An 18,498-nucleotide genomic window follows, 5' to 3' on the forward strand; every position below is an offset into this window, starting at 1 on the left:
TTCTGATTCTGTTTTGTGATTCTGCATTGGTGACTTGGCTCCTGCTTGACTTCCTGGACTTTGACCTTGGACTGGCTTTGGACTCTTGCCTGCCTGCACCCTGAGAACGTGACATACTCCCTCTAAGCTGTGGAGTCTTGTGAGCAAAAATTCTACTTCGTGAGCTACCGGCATTAAAGTGGTGAGCTGCTGCATACGTTAGCTTGCTCTGGGGCCATTTTTCCTGAGCCAAGACAAAAACGTGTGAGCCGGAGGCTAAAAAAACTGAGCTAGCGCACACTAACAGCTTAGAGGGAGCATTGGTTGAGAGGTGGTTTGCAATTGCCTGCCTCCGTATCATCGCACTGGTATCCCTTGGAGGAATCCCTTTCAAATATGAGCCAGGCCAACCCTGCTTAGCTTCTGAGATCTGATGAGTCCAGGTCAGCCTGAGCCATCCAGGTCAAGTTGGTCCCTGAGGAGGCCACAGGAGGCTTCTGCTATTCTCAAGTTTCTCCAGAAACCCAGACATCAAAGATGGGTTCAAATGTGAAGAACAGTTGACCTTAACCATGATGACAAGTCTCTGACAAGGATTTTTCTCTGACTTGTGGTTCAGAAATTGTCTGTTGATTTTCATCATTGTATTGTCATTGCTGATGAAGAGTCAGTTACGCAAAGGACATTCATATATCCATAACCAGGGGTGGGATTCTAGCAGGAGCTCCTTTGCATATTAGGCCACACGCCCCTGATGTAGCCAGCCCTCCAAGAGCTTACAAAAAAAGAGCCTTGTAAGCTCTTGGAAGATTGGCTCCATCAGGGGGTGTGGCCTAATATGCAAAGGAGCTTCTGCTAGCATTCCAGTCCTGTCCATAGCTGTGTTGTTTTAGGTGTTCCTACATGTATTCATGTGCATATGTTCACAACTGTACTGACTGTACTAACGCATGTATTAAAAAGGTTAAGGTAGTCCCCTGTGCAAGCACTGAGTTGTTACCAACCCAAGAGGTGACGACACATCACATTTTCTTGGCAGACTTTTTACGGGGTGGTTTGCCATTGCCTTCCCCAGTCATCTACGCTTGACCCCCAGCAAGCTGGGTACTCATTTTACTGACCTCGGAAGGATGGAAGACTGAGTCAACCTTGAGCCAGCTGTCTGAACCCAGCTTCCACCGGGATCGAACTCAGCTCAGGAGCAGAGCTTGCACTGCCATACTGCAGCTTACCACTCTGTGCCACCGGGCTTAACCCATGTACTACAATACCAGTATTCACTAATCCTCACATATATTCATTGCATTCTTTTAAGATTTATGTAGAATAGCGTAGATAACAAAGGAGGCCACAGTAGAAGGTAAGCCACTGTGGGAAACAAGGGCCTAATCTCGTCTCCCTGGTAATGGAAGATAGATACCAACAAAAGATGTCCACAAGTTAGAATGCGACCTTGGAGAAGAGTAACACCAGAGTCTGGGAATCAGGGACGGAATTCTAGCAGGAGCTCCTTTGCATATTAAGCCACACACCCGTGATGTAGCCAATCCTCCTGGAGCTTACAAAAAAGAGCCTTGTAAGCTCTTGGAGGATTGGCTACATCAGGGGTGTGTAGCCTAATATGCAAAGGAGCTTCTGCTAGAATTCCACCCCTGCTTCCCAGACTCTGGTGTTACTCTTCTCCAAGGTCGCATTCTAACTTGCAGACATCTTTTGTTGGTTTTGGTCCTACCTTCTGGGGCCACAGAAAACAATTCCACACCATCCTCAATATGACAGCCCTTCAAGTATTTGAAGATGGTGATCCTATCACCTCTCAGACACCTTCTCCCCTCTACTTCTTCTATAATAATGCCATACGTCTTTCATACACCATATAACACATAGCCGGGGGGAGGGGGTTGGTACTGATCTTTTTCATCACTGTAAGCTGGAGAGCCAGGTTTGATTTTCCTCCTCCTGTCAATGCAGCCAGCTGAGTGACCTTGGGCCCATCACAGTTCTCTCTCTCTAAGCCGCTATCTCACAGGGGAGGGGAGAGGAAGGGAAGGGAGAGCCACTTTGGTGTAGTGGTTAAGTGTGCGGACTCTTATCTGGAAGAACCGGGTTTGATTCCCCACTCCTCCACTTGCGGCTGCTGGAATGGCCTTGGGTCAGCCATAGCTCTGGCAGAGGTTGTCCTTGAAAGGGCAGCTGCTGTGAGAGCCCTCTCCAGCCCCACCCACCTCACAGGGTGTCTGTTGTGGGGGACGAAGGGAAAGGAGATTGTGAGCCACTCTGAGACTCTTTGGAGTGGAGGGCGGGATATAAATCCAATATCTTCATCTACCTCACAGAGTGTCTGTTGTGGGGGAGGAAGGGAAAGGAGATTGTGAGCCGCTCTGAGACTCTTTGGAGTGGAGGGCGGGATATAAATCCAATATCTTCATCTACCTCACAGAGTGTCTGTTGTGGGGGAGGAAGGGAAAGGAGATTGTGAGCCGCTCTGAGACTCTTCGGAGTGGAGGGCGGGATATAAATCCAATCTCTTTATCTACCTCACAGGGTGTCTGTTGTGGGGGAGGAAGGGAAAGGAGATTGTGAGCCGCTCTGAGACTCTTCAGAGTGGAGGGCGGGATATAAATCCAATATCTATCTACCTCACAGGGTGTCTGTTGTGGGGGAGGAAGGGAAAGGAGATTGTGAGCCGCTCTGAGACTCTTCAGAGTGGAGGGCGGGATATAAATCCAATATCTTCTTCATCTTCTTCAGGGTGATTTTAAACTGCTCTGGGACTCCTTTGGATAGAGAAATGGGGGGGGGGGTATATAAACCAACTTTTCAGCTCTTATATCAGCTGTAAAAGCATGAGATCTCTAGGTGCCACCTGTTGGCAGTTTACATTATTCTCCTCTGCTCCATTTTATCCTTAGAAGGAGGAAATAGTTATATGGGGGGAGCTGTAAATCTTCAAAGCCCCCATCCCACCCCATTATGCACGCACATACTTTCTCAACCTTACCCATTTGACTGTGGTTAAGCAAGGATTCCTTATGCACTGTCCACATGCTTTCCAAACTGTCTTGTGGACTAGAAACCTGATCAATCGGTGATGGTGATTCTCCCCCCCCCAGGCATTTACGAAGCCTGTGACGCAAACCAGATTTCAGTTTCACAATTTGCCAAATTCCCTTGAGGACTAGAAACCTGATAAATTGGTAGGGATGAATTTTTCAGGAAGCCTGTGACACACACCAGATCCCACAATGCCACAGGATAAAGAGAAACAGTTGCCAAGGAGGAGGCTGACACAAAGGACCTGTGGCCCCTTTTGATTCCCCCCTCCCGCCGCATCGACTTATGTGCCTCTCTTTCTTTTTCCCTTCTAGGAATACTGGAAAGCAATCGGCTAAATGCTGTGAAGGTCAAAACGATCAAACAGAAGATTGGGACCGGGGTGTATAATGCCGCTGACATGTCCATCTGGTGGCAGGTCCCTCAATATATCCTGATTGGGTTCAGCGAAATATTTGCAAGCATCGCTGGTAAGTTTGGAAAGGCAGAGGGGAGCTGGGTATCTTGCTTGTTTGCCCTCTGTGACAGCTTGGATCTGACTTCTTGCCTCGCTGTTAATTTGTTGAATGCGTTTTGTGTGCCTCTGTACTGGCTTGCAGGCTCTGAATATCAGGGTTCAGACAAGGCGGGGTTGTTCAGTGTCGGGGTTTCAGAATGCAGAGTTGTTCAGTCCAAGGTCAGGTTCCAAGAATCGGGCAAGGCTGTGGCTTAGCATCTATTGTACGTGTTGTGTCCACACCTAACAGCCTTTCTTGGGTGGTTTTATTCACACACCTAAGGGTCAGGCTTGCAGCCAGATTCTCAGAAGCAATCCTGCAACTACTCATCTTTGTTATTAGCAATCATCAGGCGTTAGGCCAGGAGATGTGCACTTTGCCGTCTTGTCTGTAACTCTACTCTCAGCCTCTGTCTGTGGTGTTCTAAGGGTACAGGTGATGCTGGCGGGCTGGGAATGGCCAACTGAGGCTCACCTGCTGAATCAGCACTAGAGGGTGTTGGTGGCTCTGCACCAGCTGTTGACTGTTAATTCTGACAAGCCTGCAGCTCATTTTCCTGCTGATGACTCAACGTTGGCTCCACGGGGCTCTTCTTCTGAGGAGAACTCACTAACTGCTAAGTCCTAGCTGATTCGTGGCCCCTCCCTAGGGTTGCCAACCTCCATGTGTGACTTGGAGATCTCCCGCCATTACAACTGATCCCCAAGCAAAATAGACCAGTTCCCCTAGTAAAAATGGCAGCTTTGGAGGGTGGACCCCAAATACCCCACTGATGTCCCACCACTCACCAAACTCCATCCTCTCCAGGCTCCACCCTCAACATGTCCAGGTGTTTCCCAACTAGGGTTGCCAAGTCCAGTTTCAAGAAATACCTGGGGTGAAGCCAGAAGACTTTGGGGGTGGAGCCAGGAGCAAGGTTGTGACAAGCATAATTGAACTCCAAAGGGTGTTCTGGCCATCACATTTATAGGGACCGCACATCTTTTAAATGCCTTCCCTCCATTGGAAATAATGAAGGATTGGGGCTCATAGAATTGGACCCCCTGGTAAGAACATAAGAGAAGCCATGTTGGATCACGCCAGTGGCCCCTCCAGTCCAACACTCTGTGTCACATAACGACATAAGAGAAGCCATGTTGGATCAGGCCAGTGGCCCATCCAGTCCAACACTCTGTGTCACATAAGGACATAAGAGAATTCATGTTGGATCAGGCCAGTGGCCCCTCCAGTCCAACACTCTGTGTTACATAAGGACATAAGAGAAGCCATGTTGAATCAGGCCAGTGGCCCCTCCAGTCCAACACTCTGTGTCACATAAGAACATAAGAGAAGCCCTGTTGGATCAGGCCAATGGCCCATCCAGTCCAACACTCTGTGTCACGTAAGAACATAAGAGAAGCCATGTTGGATCAGGCCAGTGGCCCATCCAGTCCAACACTTTGTGTCACATAAGAACATAAAAGAAGCCATGTTGGATCAGGCCAGTGGCCCATCGAGTCCAACACTCTGTGTCACATAAGAACATAAGAGAAGCCATGTTGGATCAGGCCAGTGGCCCCTCCAGTCCAACACGCTGTGTCACGTAAAAACATAAGAGAAGCCATGTTGGATCAGGCCAGTGGCCCATCCAGTCCAACACTCTGTGTCACGTAAGAACATGAGAAGCCATGTTGGATCAGGCCAGTGGCCCCTCCAGTCCAACACTCTGTGTCACATAAGAGAAGCCATGTTGGATCAGGCCAATGGCCCATCCAGTCCAACACTCTGTGTCACATAAGATCATAAGAAAAGCCATGTTGGATCAGGCCAATGACCCATCCAATCCAACACTCTGTGTCACGTAAGAACATAAGAGAAGCCATGTTGGATCAGGCCAGTGGCCCATTCAGTCCAACACTGTGTGTCCCATAAGAACATAAGAGAAGCCATGTTGGATCAGGCCAATGGCCCATCCAATCCAACACTCTGTGTCACGTAAGAACATAAGAGAAGCCATGTTGGATCAGGCCAGTGGCCCATTCAGTCCAACACTGTGTGTCCCATAAGAACATAAGAGAAGCCATGTTGGATCAGGCCGATGGCCCATCCAGTCTAACCGTCTGTGTTACACAGTGGCCAAAAAAACCCCCAAGTGCCATCAGGAGGTCCACCTGTAGTCCAGTGTTTTTAAAACTTGGAGAGTGTTTTGGGGAGAGGCACTGGATGCTATGCTCAAAATCTGGTGCCTCTATCTAAAAAAGCAGCCCCCACCCAGAGCCCCAGATACCCACAGATCAATTTTCTATTATACCCTAAAGGAATTGGTCTCCGTAGGGAATAATGGAGTGTCCAGCAGACATTTCGCCCCCCCCCCCAGCTTTCTGATGACCCTGAAGCGGGGGGATGGCCTCCAAACTGGGGGATCCACTGCCCCTACCTACAGCTTGGCAACCCAGTTCCGAACCCACAATGGGCAACCTGCCCACCTCCTCCCAGTTCAGCTCAGAGAGTTTTCCAGAGGCCAGTTGAAACTGCAAAAGGTGACAGCTTTAAGCAGGGGATATGGCAGGTGGAGAGCCCCGTGGCACAGAGGGTTAAAGCTGCAATACTGCAGTCCTAAGCTCTGCTCACGACCTTGAGTTCGATCCCCGGTGGAAGCTGGGTTTTCAGGTAGCCGGCTCGAGGTTGACTCAGCCTTCGCTCCTTCCGAGGTCGGTCAAATGAGTCCCCAGCTTGCTGGGGGGAAAAGCGGAGATGACTGGGGAAGGCAATGGCAAACCACCTCGTAAAAAGTCTGCCGTGAAAACGTTGTGAAAGCAACGTCACCCCAGATTCGGAAACAACTGGTGCTTGCACAGGGGACCTTTCCTTTTCCTTAGCAGGTGGGCAGGGGGAGGGGGTTATCAACCACCATCCACCATGCCATCCTCTTCTCACCATTGCCTACACCATTCCCCAGGTATCTTGAAATGTAGTGTGGTAAGCCACACATGTCCAGTAGAGCTTCTAAAACAGGGATGTCAAACTCATTTGTTATGAGGGCCGGATCTGACATAAATGAGACCTTGTAGGGCTAGTCGTGTGTGAGAAATTGCAATGCCAGGTTGCAAAGAGATAAATTTTATAAAGGACACAAACGCAATTAAAGGTTTTTAAAAAAAAACATACTTAAGTTGTTGGTCTTAACAGTGCAGTGTGGCTACACGCTACAAGGCAGAGGCTTACCATACTACATTCTAAGTGAATATTTTTAAAATGTGGTTTTGCGTAACTGTATTGCATCTCTTATGCGATACAGTCAGAGCACGGCTGGGACCTCTCATTTTCTCAATGCGCTTGAAAACAAAACTAAGATGCACCTTAGTGCATTTGGGGAGGGACGGTGGCTCAGTGGTAGAGCATCTGCTTGGGAAGCAGAGGGTCCCAGGTTCAATCCCCGGCATCTCCAAAAAAGGGAACAGGCAAATAGGCGTGAAAAACCTCAGCTTGAGACCCTGGAGAGCCGCTGCCAGTCTGAGAAGACAATACTGACTTTGATGGACCAGGGGTCTGATTCAGTATAAGGCAGCTTCATATGTTCATGTTTTATGTTCATATGTTCACCTTACTTTAATTACCTGCATTTCAGTGCTTCTTTTTCTAATTATGGTATTAAAAGCATATTGTTTTGAAACTTTTGTTAAAAAAGAGACAAATCTGGATAAAAAAGTAATGGTTTTCAAATGAGAGGGGTTGCCAGTCTCCAGGTGATGGAGGGAGATCTCCTGGAATCACAATTGGTCTTCGGGCAACAGAGAGAGGTTCCCCTGGAGAAATTGGCTGCTTTGGAAGGTGGATTCTGTGGCATTACACCCCACTGAGGTGTTTCCCATCCCAAACCCTGCCCTCCCTAAGTTTCACCCCAAAAACGTTCAGGTATTTCCCAACCCTGAGCTGGCAACCCTACAGATGGGGTTCTTAAAATAAAAGTATTTGTCCTGCAGAACAGCTCCGTGACTAAAGGAAATGAGCCACAATCTGGAAGGCTGTGCATTTCGGTCATATCTGAGCATGCATTCTCCCGATGGACTTTGATGTGCCAGCAATAGGGAAATATAGCCTGCAACAGGGGGATAAGAATAATACCGGCTTACCTTAGCAGGCCTGTTGAAAGAGCTGTTGCGATAAGATATGCAAACCTTTTTGAAGGCTGCAAATGCTACCAGTGTATTAACGCAGCAATTCTCCCAAAAGCCTACTAGAAGAAGGGATGTTTGACTTCCTAAAAGCTATTGGAACTCGACGGGGTTTCTCTTTGGATGACATTCCAAAGAAAGGGTTTGAACTGAAAGATCTGATTCTCACTGGGATGGGAAACGAGTGAGAGAGCTTCATTGCTTCCAGCTGCATGGCCTTCCACAGAAAGTTATTTGAAGATATTGGATTTATACCCCGTCCTTTACTCTGAATCTCAGAGTGGCTCACAATCTCCTTTATCTTCCTCCCCCACGACAGACACCCTGTGAGGTAGGTGGGGCTGAGAGAGCTCTCCCAGAAGCTGCCCTTTCAAGGACAGCTCTGTGAGAGCTATGGCTGACCCAAGGCCAAGGTGGATTACAATATAAATAAAACGTTATTAAAAAAAAAATGTTCTGATGAGTGTTCTGACTTGTTAACCTGAAGAGCCGCAGCCCATACACGGGTTTACCACTTCATCTGCTGTTTACACCCAGTTTATACTCTCTAGTCCAGGGATGGCCATACTTGCATAATGTAAGAGCCACATAAACATCAAATATTTGAGAGCCGCACCGTGGCAGTGATTTCCATGTGAATCGCCTACATGTTGTGGGGGGGGGGGGGGGTTGCTAGCCTCAATCCTGGTAATTTCCATAGTTTTGCTCTCCTTTATTTGTTTATCTATTTAAAATACTTGTTGGCCACCTTCCTCCCTTGTGGAATTCAAGAAGACTGCAGATTTATGCACCACCCTTCTCTCTGAAGCAGAGTCTCAGAACGGATTGAAATCTCCCTTATCTTCTTCCCCCACAACAGACATCCTGTGAGGTGGGTGGGGCTGAGAGAGCTCTCCCCGAAGCTGCCCTTTCAAGGACAACCTCTGCCAGAGCTATGGCTGACCCAAGGCCAAGGTGGCTTACAATATAAATGAAACATTATAAAAAAACACAATAAAAAACAATAATTATAAAACCTATAGGAGTTCTGGATTTTAACCTTCCACTTAGAAAAATAGCATGTCAGGGTCTAGCGGCGTCTTCACCCTGATGCTCTCGTTTTCTACATGCGGGGAATCTTTCCCTCTGCGGAGGAGCACAGAAGCCCCGCTTCCAGCTGCAGCCTTGGCCCGGGGCCCTGGAGAGCAGTTGCCAGGCAGTGGTTGAGCTAGCCGGATCCAGCCGCTTGACCTGCAAATAAGGCCGCCTCGCAGGGTCCGAGAGCACAGCTTCCAAACGGCGGCTTTAATGGGCTCGCGTGTCCTTGACTGTCTCCGTGCCCTGCCTGCTTGATGTAGCGGCCGACCGCCGAGGCGCCTATTGATTTTGGAGGACTAGAGAACGGGGAGGAGTGAACACGGCCATAAAATCTTATTTTCTGGTCTGTTTCACACACATTCAAGGTTCATTAGCAAAAATATAGCTCCGGCCTTCTCCGCTGCTGTTTGGTACGTGGCTTGCTTTGCGTAGTTTTCTAATTAAATAACTGTGATGGTCTTTCTCTCTCTCTCTCTTTCTCCATAAACATTTTTGTTTCGTTTTAGCCCTTGCTGGATTTACAAGGGCACGGCTAGGAGCAAAGCAGTCGCCCAGATATTCGGTGGCTCTGTTCCAAGCAGAGGAATAGCATGTTTATCTGGCCCTTCTTTCAGAAACCTCAGGGAAGCACCCGCAGTTGTCCTCTCCTCTAATGCTGCTTTTACAAGAACCAGGGCTATTTTTTTGTAGCAAGAACTCCTCTTGGAGCTGATAGAAGGCAGTGTTCCCTCTAAGCTGAGTCAGCGTGACCAAGCTCACAGATTTTTAGCCTCCAGCTCACACATTTTTTTGTCTTAGCTCAGGAACGACGACCTCAGAGCACACTCATTGGAGAGCCAGTTTGGTGTAGTGGTTAAGTGTGCGGACTCTTTATCTGGGAGAACCAGGTTTGATTCCCCACTCCTCCACTTGCAGCTGCTGGAATGGCCTTGGGTCAGCCATAGCTCTGGCAGAGGTTGTCCTTGAAAGGGCAGCTGCTGTGAGAGCCCTCTTAGCCCCACCCCCCTCACAGGGTGTCTGTCTCCTGAGAGCCAGTTTGGTGTAGCATTAAGTGTGCAGTCTCTTATCTGGGAGAACTGGGTTTGATTCCCCCCTCCTCCACTTACACCTGCTAGCATGGCCTTGGGTCAGCCATAGCTCTGGCAGAGGTTGTCCATGAAAGGGCAGCTGCTGTGAGAGCCCTCTCCAGCCCACCCACCTTACAGGGTGTCTGTTGTGGGGGAGGAAGATAAAGGAGATTGTGAGCCGCTTTGAGACTCTTCGGAGTGGAGGGCAGGATATAAATCTTCTGTCTTCTTCTTCATTTATGCAGGAGCTCACGACTTTAATGCCAGCAGCTCACAACGTTAATGCCAGTAGTTCACCAAGTAGAATTTTTGCTCACAAGACTCTGCAACTTAGAGGGAACATTGGCACTAAGAACCCTGTAAGCTCCAGGAGGATTGGCTGCATCCGGGGGTGTGGCCCAATATGCAAAGGAGTTCCTGCTACAAAAAAAAAAACCCTGACAACAACCTTAGCTGGTAGGTTAGGTGAGAGAGTGGCAAAGTCACCTAGGACTAAGCTCTGAGCCCTCTCTGGGTTCAAAAGAGAATGGGGGGGGGCGAGCAATACTGGTCCGCAAGACATCACACTGCTTTCTACTGACTTGAACCATCTATACTGAAGATCCAATATAGTGCAGTGATGAAGGGTTGGACTAGGAGAGGGTTGGCCAAACGGTGGCTCAGGAGCTACATGTGGCTCTTTCACAACTATTGTGTGGCTCTTGAAGGCCCCTCGGCCCCATCAGCCAGCTTGTAAAAGGCATTTGATTTTTTAAATCCCTCTTCAAACCAAGTCAGCCAGCGATTTGGAAAATGCATTTAAAGTTAAGGTTGCTTTTTTTTCTACTTCCACCTCCCCCCCCCCCCAATCTATTTACTTTCTTTTCACCTTTCTTGCCATTTTTCCTTGCTTCCTGTCTTGCGGCTCTCAGACATGTGAGGTTCATGTCATGCGGCTCTCAAACATCTGACGTTTATTGTACACGGCTCTTACGTTAAGTAAATCTGGCCACCCCTAGACTAAGATCTGGGAATCCCAGGTTTGCATCCTCACCCTGCCATGGAAGCTTGCTGGGTGGCCTCGACCTGTCATATTCCGCCTAACCCGCCTCGCGGGGTTGTTGTGAGGACAAAATGGAAGAGAGGAGAAGGATGTACGCCACTTTGGCTTCCCATTGGGGAGGAAGGTTGGGTATGGCATGGTATTGTTGTTAAAGTATCAGACCAGGATCTGGGAAACGCGGGTTCAGATCCCTGCTCCGCCATGGAAAGTCGCTGGGCGACCTTAGGCCAGTCAGACACCCTCACTCTAACCTTCCTTATTGTATTCAGTTTTGGGCACCACATTTTTAGAAGGATATAGACAAGTTCAGAGGAAGGCGACGAAGATCGTGAGGGGTCTGGAGACCTATGAGGAAAGGTTGAAGGAGCTGGGGATGTTTAGCCTGGAGAGGAGGCGGCTGAGAGGTGATACGATCACCATCTTCAAGTACTTGAAGGGCTGTCATCTAGAGGATGGTGTAGAATTGTTTTCTGTGGCCCGGAAGGTAGGATCAGAACCAATGGGTTGAAATTAAATCAAAAGAGTTTCCGGCTCAACATTAGGAAGAATTTCCTGACCGTTAGAGCGATTCCTCAGTGGAACAGGCTTCCTCGGTAGGTGGTGGGCTCTCCTTCCTTGGAGGTTTTTAAACAGAAGCTAGATGGCCATCTCACAGCAATGAGGATCCTGTGAATTTAGGGGAGGTATTTGTGGGCTTCCTGCATTGTGCAGGGGGTTGGACTAGATGACCCTGGAGATCTCTTCCAGCTCTATGGTTCTATCTCACAGGGTTGTTGTGAGGATTAAACGGAGGAGAGGAGAGTGATGTAAGCTGCTTTGGGTCTCCACTGAGGAGAAAGGCAGGGTGAAAATTAAGTCAAATAAGTAAATAAATCTAACAAATAAGTGGTGCAGCCATGAAACCACATTTCGTACGGTGTAATGAGAGAAATGTGAAACCTTCCTTGAAGAATTTTGCTAAACTGATCCATTTCCCCCACAAATTCCTGCCAAGTTTTACCTGAGGAGAATTACCCCCACCATCCCACGTGGCCAGGGTTTGCCTCAGGTGAAATTTCAGCATCACCTCAAAACTTTCAAGTGAAGCTCTGTGTCCTATTGTGACCGCTAGATTTTGTTTGTCCTGTTGTGACCACTAGATGGCAGGATTTCAGGACTTTTCAGCCTGCTGAGGGGACTCTCAAAACTTGATATCTTAAGGAATGCATTTAAGCCCCCCTCGGTTTCTTGTTCTGGATCCTGGCTGTGCAGTAATCGGGGGTGCTCTCAGTTATGAAGGAATTGTGCATGTAAAATTAGGAACACGTTGAAGCTGCTTCCCCAGAAAACACTATGCTTCCACTGCAAAGTTAGGGGCTTTTCCATGCATTGCAATTTGGGGGAGTGGGGGTGGAGGTGCATGTTGAAGAAGAAGAAGATATTGGATTTATATCCTGCCCTCCACTCCGAAGAGTCTCAGAGCGGCTCACAGTCTCTTTTACCTTCCTCCCCTACAACAGACACCCTGTGAGGTAGATGAAGAGATTGGATTTATATCCCGCCCCCCACTCCGAAGAGTCTCAGAGCGGCTCACAATCTCCTTTACCTTCCTCCCCCACAACAGACACCCTGTGAGGTAGATGAAGATATTGGATTTATATCCCGCCCTCCACTCCGAAGAGTCTCAGAGCGGCTCACAATCTCCTTTACCTTCCTCCCCCACAACAGACACCCTGTGAGGTAGATGAAGATATTGGATTTATATCCCGCCCTCCACTCCGAAGAGTCTCAGAGCGGCTCACAATCTTCTTTTCCTTCCTCCCCCACAACAGACACCCTGTGAGGTAGATGAAGATATTGGATTTATATCCCGCCATCCACTCCGAAGAGTCTCAGAGCGGCTCACAATCTCCTTTCCCTTCCTCCCCCACAACAGACACCCTGTGAGGTAGATGAAGATATTGGATTTATATCCCGCCCTCCACTCCGAAGAGTCTCAGAGCGGCTCACAATCTCCTTTCCCTTCCTCCCCCACAACAGACACCCTGTGAGGTAGATGAAGATATTGGATATATATCCCGCCCTCCACTCCGAAGAGTCTCAGAGCGGCTCACAATCTCCTTTCCCTTCCTCCCCCACAACAGACACCCTGTGAGGTAGATGAAGATATTGGATTTATATCCCGCCCTCCACTCCGAAGAGTCTCAGAGCGGCTCACAATCTCCTTTACCTTCCTCCCCCACAACAGACACCCTGTGAGGTAGATGAAGATATTGGATTTATATCCCGCCCTCCACTCCGAAGAGTCTCAGAGCGGCTCACAATCTCCTTTACCTTCCTCCCCCACAACAGACACCCTGTGAGGTAGATGAAGGTATTGGATTTATATCCTGCCCTCCACTCCGAAGAGTCTCAGAGCGGCTCACAATCTCCTTTCCCTTCCTCCCCCACAACAGACACCCTGTGAGGTAGATGAAGATATTGGATTTATATCCCGCCCTCCACTCCGAAGAGTCTCAGAGCGGCTCACAATCTACTTTACCTTCCTCCCCCACAATGGATACCCTGTGAGGTAGATGAAGATATTGGATTTATATCCTGCCTTCCACTCCGAAGAGTCTCAGAGCGGCTCACAATCTCCTTTACCTTCCTCCCCTACAACAGACACCCTGTGATGTGGGTGGGGCTGGAGAGGGCTCTCACAGCAGCTGCCCTTTCAAGGACAACCTCTGCCAGAGCTATGGCTGACCCAAGACCATTCCAGCAGGTGCAAGTGGAGGAGTGGGGAATCAAACCCGGTTCTCCCAGATAAGAGTCCGAACTCTTAACCACTACACCAAACTGGCATGTTAATTTTGTAGCCCAGATCAGAAAGAACATGCCCTTTCACTCAGGAGTTGGTACTGCTGGGCAGCAGCTGAGGCCTGGTGAGGTGCAATTCATGAAAAGCTTTAGTTCAGGGGTGGTCAAACTGCAGCTCAGAACCACATGTGGATCTTTCATACGTATTAAATGGCTCTTAACATTCCAACCACCCCGCCAGCCTGCTTGGAGAAGGCATTTGGAGAGCCAGTATGGTGTGGTGGTTGTGCATGGACTATTATCTGGGAGAACCGGGTTTGATTCCCCACTCCTCCACTTGCAGCTGGTGGAATGGTCTTGGGTCAGCCATAGCTCTTGCAGAGGTTGTCATTGAAACGGCAGCTGCTGTGAGAGCCCTCTCAGCCCCACCCACCTCACTGGGGGGGGTCTGTTCTGGGGGAAGGAGATGAAGAAGATTGAAAGCCGCTCTGATTCAGAGAGAAGGGCGGGGTATAAATCTGCAGTCTTCTTCTATCCCTTCTCCAAGCCAAGCCAACCAGTGACTTGGACAATGCACTTAAAGTTAAAGTTGCTTTCTTTCAACCTCCCTCTCCCATCTGCCTTCCTCCCTTCCTTCCTGGGTCTCAAACGTCTGACATTCATGTCTTCCAGCTCTCAAACATCTGATCTTTATTCTATTTGTCTCTTACGTTAAGCAACTTTGGCCACCCCTGATTTAGCTTTTGATTCTCCTGGACAATGTACACTTTTAAGTTTCCCAGCCCTGGACTTGAAAATACCTGGATATTTGGGGCGTGGAGCCTAGCGAGTACAGGGTTTGGGGAGGGGAAGGACCTCAGCTGGGCACAATACCATAGAGTCCAGCCTCCGAAGAAGCCATTCTCTCCGGGGGAACTGATCTCCGTCGTCTGGAGATCAACTGTAATACCAGAAGATCTCTAGGCCTCACCTGGAGGCTGGCAACCGAAATTCCTTAAGTCTTCAGTGTCTGAAAGGGGAGGATGAATCCCCCCTCTGCTTCTTCTCTTTTCAGCTATGTCTCTGCCTTCTTTTAGAGGTGAGCGTTCCAACTGCAGAGGAAGGAGCCCAAAACAGCATCCGGGCTTATGCCACCTGTTCATTTTAATATTTTTGCAGCTATACAAACACCATCTTTAAAAGAGAAAAAAAGAACAACCACTTCTAATGAGCCGAGTACGGCTGGAAATTGCAAATGTTCTGGGTTGAACTGGGGATTCTGTGCTGATCTTAATTGCTTTTCGACGTTATCGCCTCCTTCCTTTCATTTTCCCCTCCAAAGCTTTTGTTTCAAGATCGAATATCTGAGCAAAAAAAAAAAAACCCCTCATCGTTGAGAAGGCCGGCTCCCTGAGATGGAATCAGATGCACCCGGAGAGCTGCAGATTTGAATTTTTGATGGGTGCACGCCCGCCTCGTGAAGCACGGCTCTTGACTTCGCATAAGAAGTTAAATTAAAGCAATTAGGATGCATTACTGGCTCAAAAAGCACATTTTTTTTTTAGAAGATGCTATTCACATGGAGCAAAAGACAAATTATTTTTGAAACTTCTGCTTCTTTAACCCCCCCTCCCCCCGGTTTAAATATATAAAGTTGATAACAGATGAGCCAATGAGCTCCAAAATCCAGGTGCCTACTCTGTAGAGCCAAGCCATGGCCAACCACCTCTGCTCCTCCCGTGCCCTGAAAGCCCCTTGCTGGGGTTGCTGTAAGCAGGGCTGGTTCTTGGATGGGAGACCACCAAGGAAGGCTCTGCAGAGGAAGGCCAAGGCAACCCACCTCTGCTTCTCCCTTGCCTTGAATGTCCCTTGCTGGGTTGCTGTAAGCAGGGCTGGTTCTTGGATGGGAGACCACCAAGGAAGACTCTGCAGAGGAAGGAAATGGCCAACCACTTCTGCTTCTCCCTTGCCTTGAAAGCCCCTTGCTGGGGTTGCTGTAAGCAGGGTTGGTTCTTGGAAAGGAGACCACCAAGGAAGACTCTGCAGAGGAAGGCCATGGCCAACCACCTCTGCTCCTCCCGTACCCTGAAAGCCCCTTGCAGAGGTTGCCGTAGGCAGGGTTGGTTCTTGGAAGGGAGACTACCAAGGAAGGTTCTGCAGAAGAAGGCCATGGCCAACCACCTCTGCTTCTCCCTTGCCTAGAAAGCCCCTTGCAGGGGTTGCTGTAAGCAGGGTTGATTCTTGGATAGGAGACCACCAAGGAAGACTCTATAGAGGAAGGCCATGGCCAACCACTTCTGCTTCTCCCTTGCCTAGAAAGCCCCTTGCAGGGGTTGCTGTAAGCAGGGTTGGTTCTTGGATGGGAGACCACCAAGGAAGACTCTGCAGAGGAAGGCCAAGGCAAACCACCTCTGCTTCTCACTCGCCTTGGAAGCCCCTTGCTGGGGTTGCTGTAAGCAGGGCTGGTTCTCGGATGGGAGACCACCAAGGAAGACTCTGCAGAGGAAGGCCAAGGCAAACCACCTCTGCTTCTCACTCGCCTTGGAAGCCCCTTGCAGGGGTTGCTGTAAGCAGGGTTGGTTCTTGGATGGGAGACCACCAAGGAAGACTCTGCAGAGGAAGGCCAAGGCAAACCACCTCTGCTTCTCACTCGCCTTGGAAGCCCCTTGCTGGGGTTGCTGTAAGCAGGGTTGGTTCTTGGATGGGAGACCACCAAGGAGGACTCTGCAGAGGAAGGAAATGGCCAACCACCTCTGCTTCTCACTCGCCTTGGAAGCCCCTTGCTGGGGTTGCTGTAAGCAGGGCTGGTTCTCGGATGGGAGACCACCAAGGAAGACTCTGCAGAGGAAGGCCAAGGCAAACCACCTCTGCTTCTCACTCGCCTTGGAAGCCCCTTGCAGGGGTTGCTGTAAGCAGGGTTGGTTCTTGGATGGGAGACCACCAAGGAAGACTCTGCAGAGGAAGGCCAAGGCAAACCACCTCTGCTTCTCACTCGCCTTGGAAGCCCCTTGCTGGGGTTGCTGTAAGCAGGGTTGGTTCTTGGATGGGAGACCACCAAGGAGGACTCTGCAGAGGAAGGAAATGGCCAACCACCTCTGCTTTTCAGTTGCCTTGGAAGCCCCTTGCTGGGATTGCTGTAAGCAGGGTTGGTTCTTGGATGGGAGACCACCAAGGAAGACTCTGCACCTCTGCTTCTCACGTGTCTTGAAAGCCCCTTGCTGGGGTCACCTCTTTAAGTTGCATCTTGATGACACCTATGTACGTAGGTGCGTGTTGCTGTTGGCGAGAGGTCAGACTCTGGCGATGCGGTGTGTGGCAGTCCCCCCAAGGGTGTACGTGAGTTGAGAAAGGGGTGACGAATGAGATTAGAAATATTTCATTCACATGTTCCCCTTGGCCCGGTCTCTAATTTTGACGGGTTTCCAGGTTTTTATTATTTTACTTTTTAACCTGAGATAATTCAGAAGTTCAGAACAATGGATTCCCCTCCCCTCCCCCCGCTGAACGGGGACACGGGAGATAAGTCTCACTTAGAGATGGTCATTTTCTGTCCCCAGCATTTCTCCTCAGCTTCAGTCCAGTGGATTGCAATACGTACGGTACCTCTGAACATATGAAGCTGCCTTCTACTGAATCAGACCCTCGGTCCATCAAAGTCAGTATTGTTTGCTCAGACTGGCAGCAGCTCTCCAGGGTCTCAAGCTGAGGTTTTTCACACCTATTTGCCTGGACCCTTTTTTGGAGATGCCGGGGATTGAACCTGGGACCTTCTGCTTACTAAGCAGATGCTCTACCACTGAGCCACCGTCCCTCCCCATCCTTTGCATGCAGTTCTTTACAACACCCTTCCCACCTCCTGACTGGGATAAAAGGCCTCAGATCTTCGCTTCCACTCGGCTGTGTGAGGAAGTGAGATTTGACTAATTGCCCTTTCATCACACCCCCTGCAGCCTAGAAATAGCAGCTCTCCAGCAGCCCTGGCCCCACTCAATGCACAGCAGCCAAGAAGGTCTGAGCGCCTGCTCCGGCTGCAACGCCACTGAGGATGTTCTCCGCAGCTGAGAATGAAACGTCTGGAAGGAAAACTTTCTCCAGTAGAACACAGCACTTGATCCCGAAAGATTCTACAAACCCTAATGAGATTTGACCCTCAGAAGCTTATAACCTGGAACTCTTGTGGGGTTTTTTGTATTTTTTTGGGGGGATGGTGGTTGTAGTGTGTGTGTGTGTGTGCACGTACACCTGGGAGTCATGGCGACATCAGGTGACTGACCCCTACTGGGGGCACGGAGGATATTCAGGGAGGTGGCTGAATAAATCCTGCCCTTGCTTCCCAGCTCCTGGTGTTCCAAGGCGGTCTCCGGTCCAAGTACTTGCCAGAGTCGAACAACCTCCTTAGCTTCCGAATTCTGACAAGACTGGGCTTGTCTGGGCTTGTTGATCTCTAACAGGGGCGGCCAAACATGGTGAATGCGAGAGCCACCTAGAATAAACATCAGATGTTCGAGAGCCTCAAAGACATTAACTCAAGATATTTGAGGGAGGGGGGAAGGAAGGGAAATAGATGAGGGAGGGAGAGGTAGAAAGAAAGCAACTTTAATTTTAAGTGCATTATCTAAACAGCCAGCTGGTTGGGCTTGGCGAAACAATTTAACAAGAGAAATGCTTCTCCAAGCTGGTTGATGGGGTGGGGAAGACTGCAGATTTATACCCCGCCCTCCTCTCTGAATCAGAGTCTCAGAGCTGCTTACAATCTCCTATATCTTCTCCCCCCCCACAGCAGAAACCCTGTGAGGTGGGTGGGGCTGAGAGAGCTCTCATAGCAGCTGCCCTTTCAAGGACAACTCTGCAAAAAGCTCTGGCTGACC

The 18,498-nt window shown here is 49.4% G+C and overlaps 1 protein-coding gene across 1 annotated transcript in view; it reads left to right on the top strand.

Moving 5' to 3' along the window:
* SLC15A4 (solute carrier family 15 member 4) overlaps positions 1-18,498 on the top strand; it is an 83,343-nt gene that overhangs the window by 57,728 nt on the left and 7,117 nt on the right. The window contains exon 6 of the mRNA XM_060249722.1: positions 3,348-3,503. Coding sequence (XP_060105705.1) covers positions 3,348-3,503 — 156 coding nt within the window. The remainder of the gene's footprint in view (positions 1-3,347; positions 3,504-18,498) is intronic.

The sequence above is a fragment of the Heteronotia binoei genome, chromosome 11 (genome assembly GCF_032191835.1).
Source record: "Heteronotia binoei isolate CCM8104 ecotype False Entrance Well chromosome 11, APGP_CSIRO_Hbin_v1, whole genome shotgun sequence".
Lineage (NCBI taxonomy): Eukaryota > Metazoa > Chordata > Lepidosauria > Squamata > Gekkonidae > Heteronotia > Heteronotia binoei.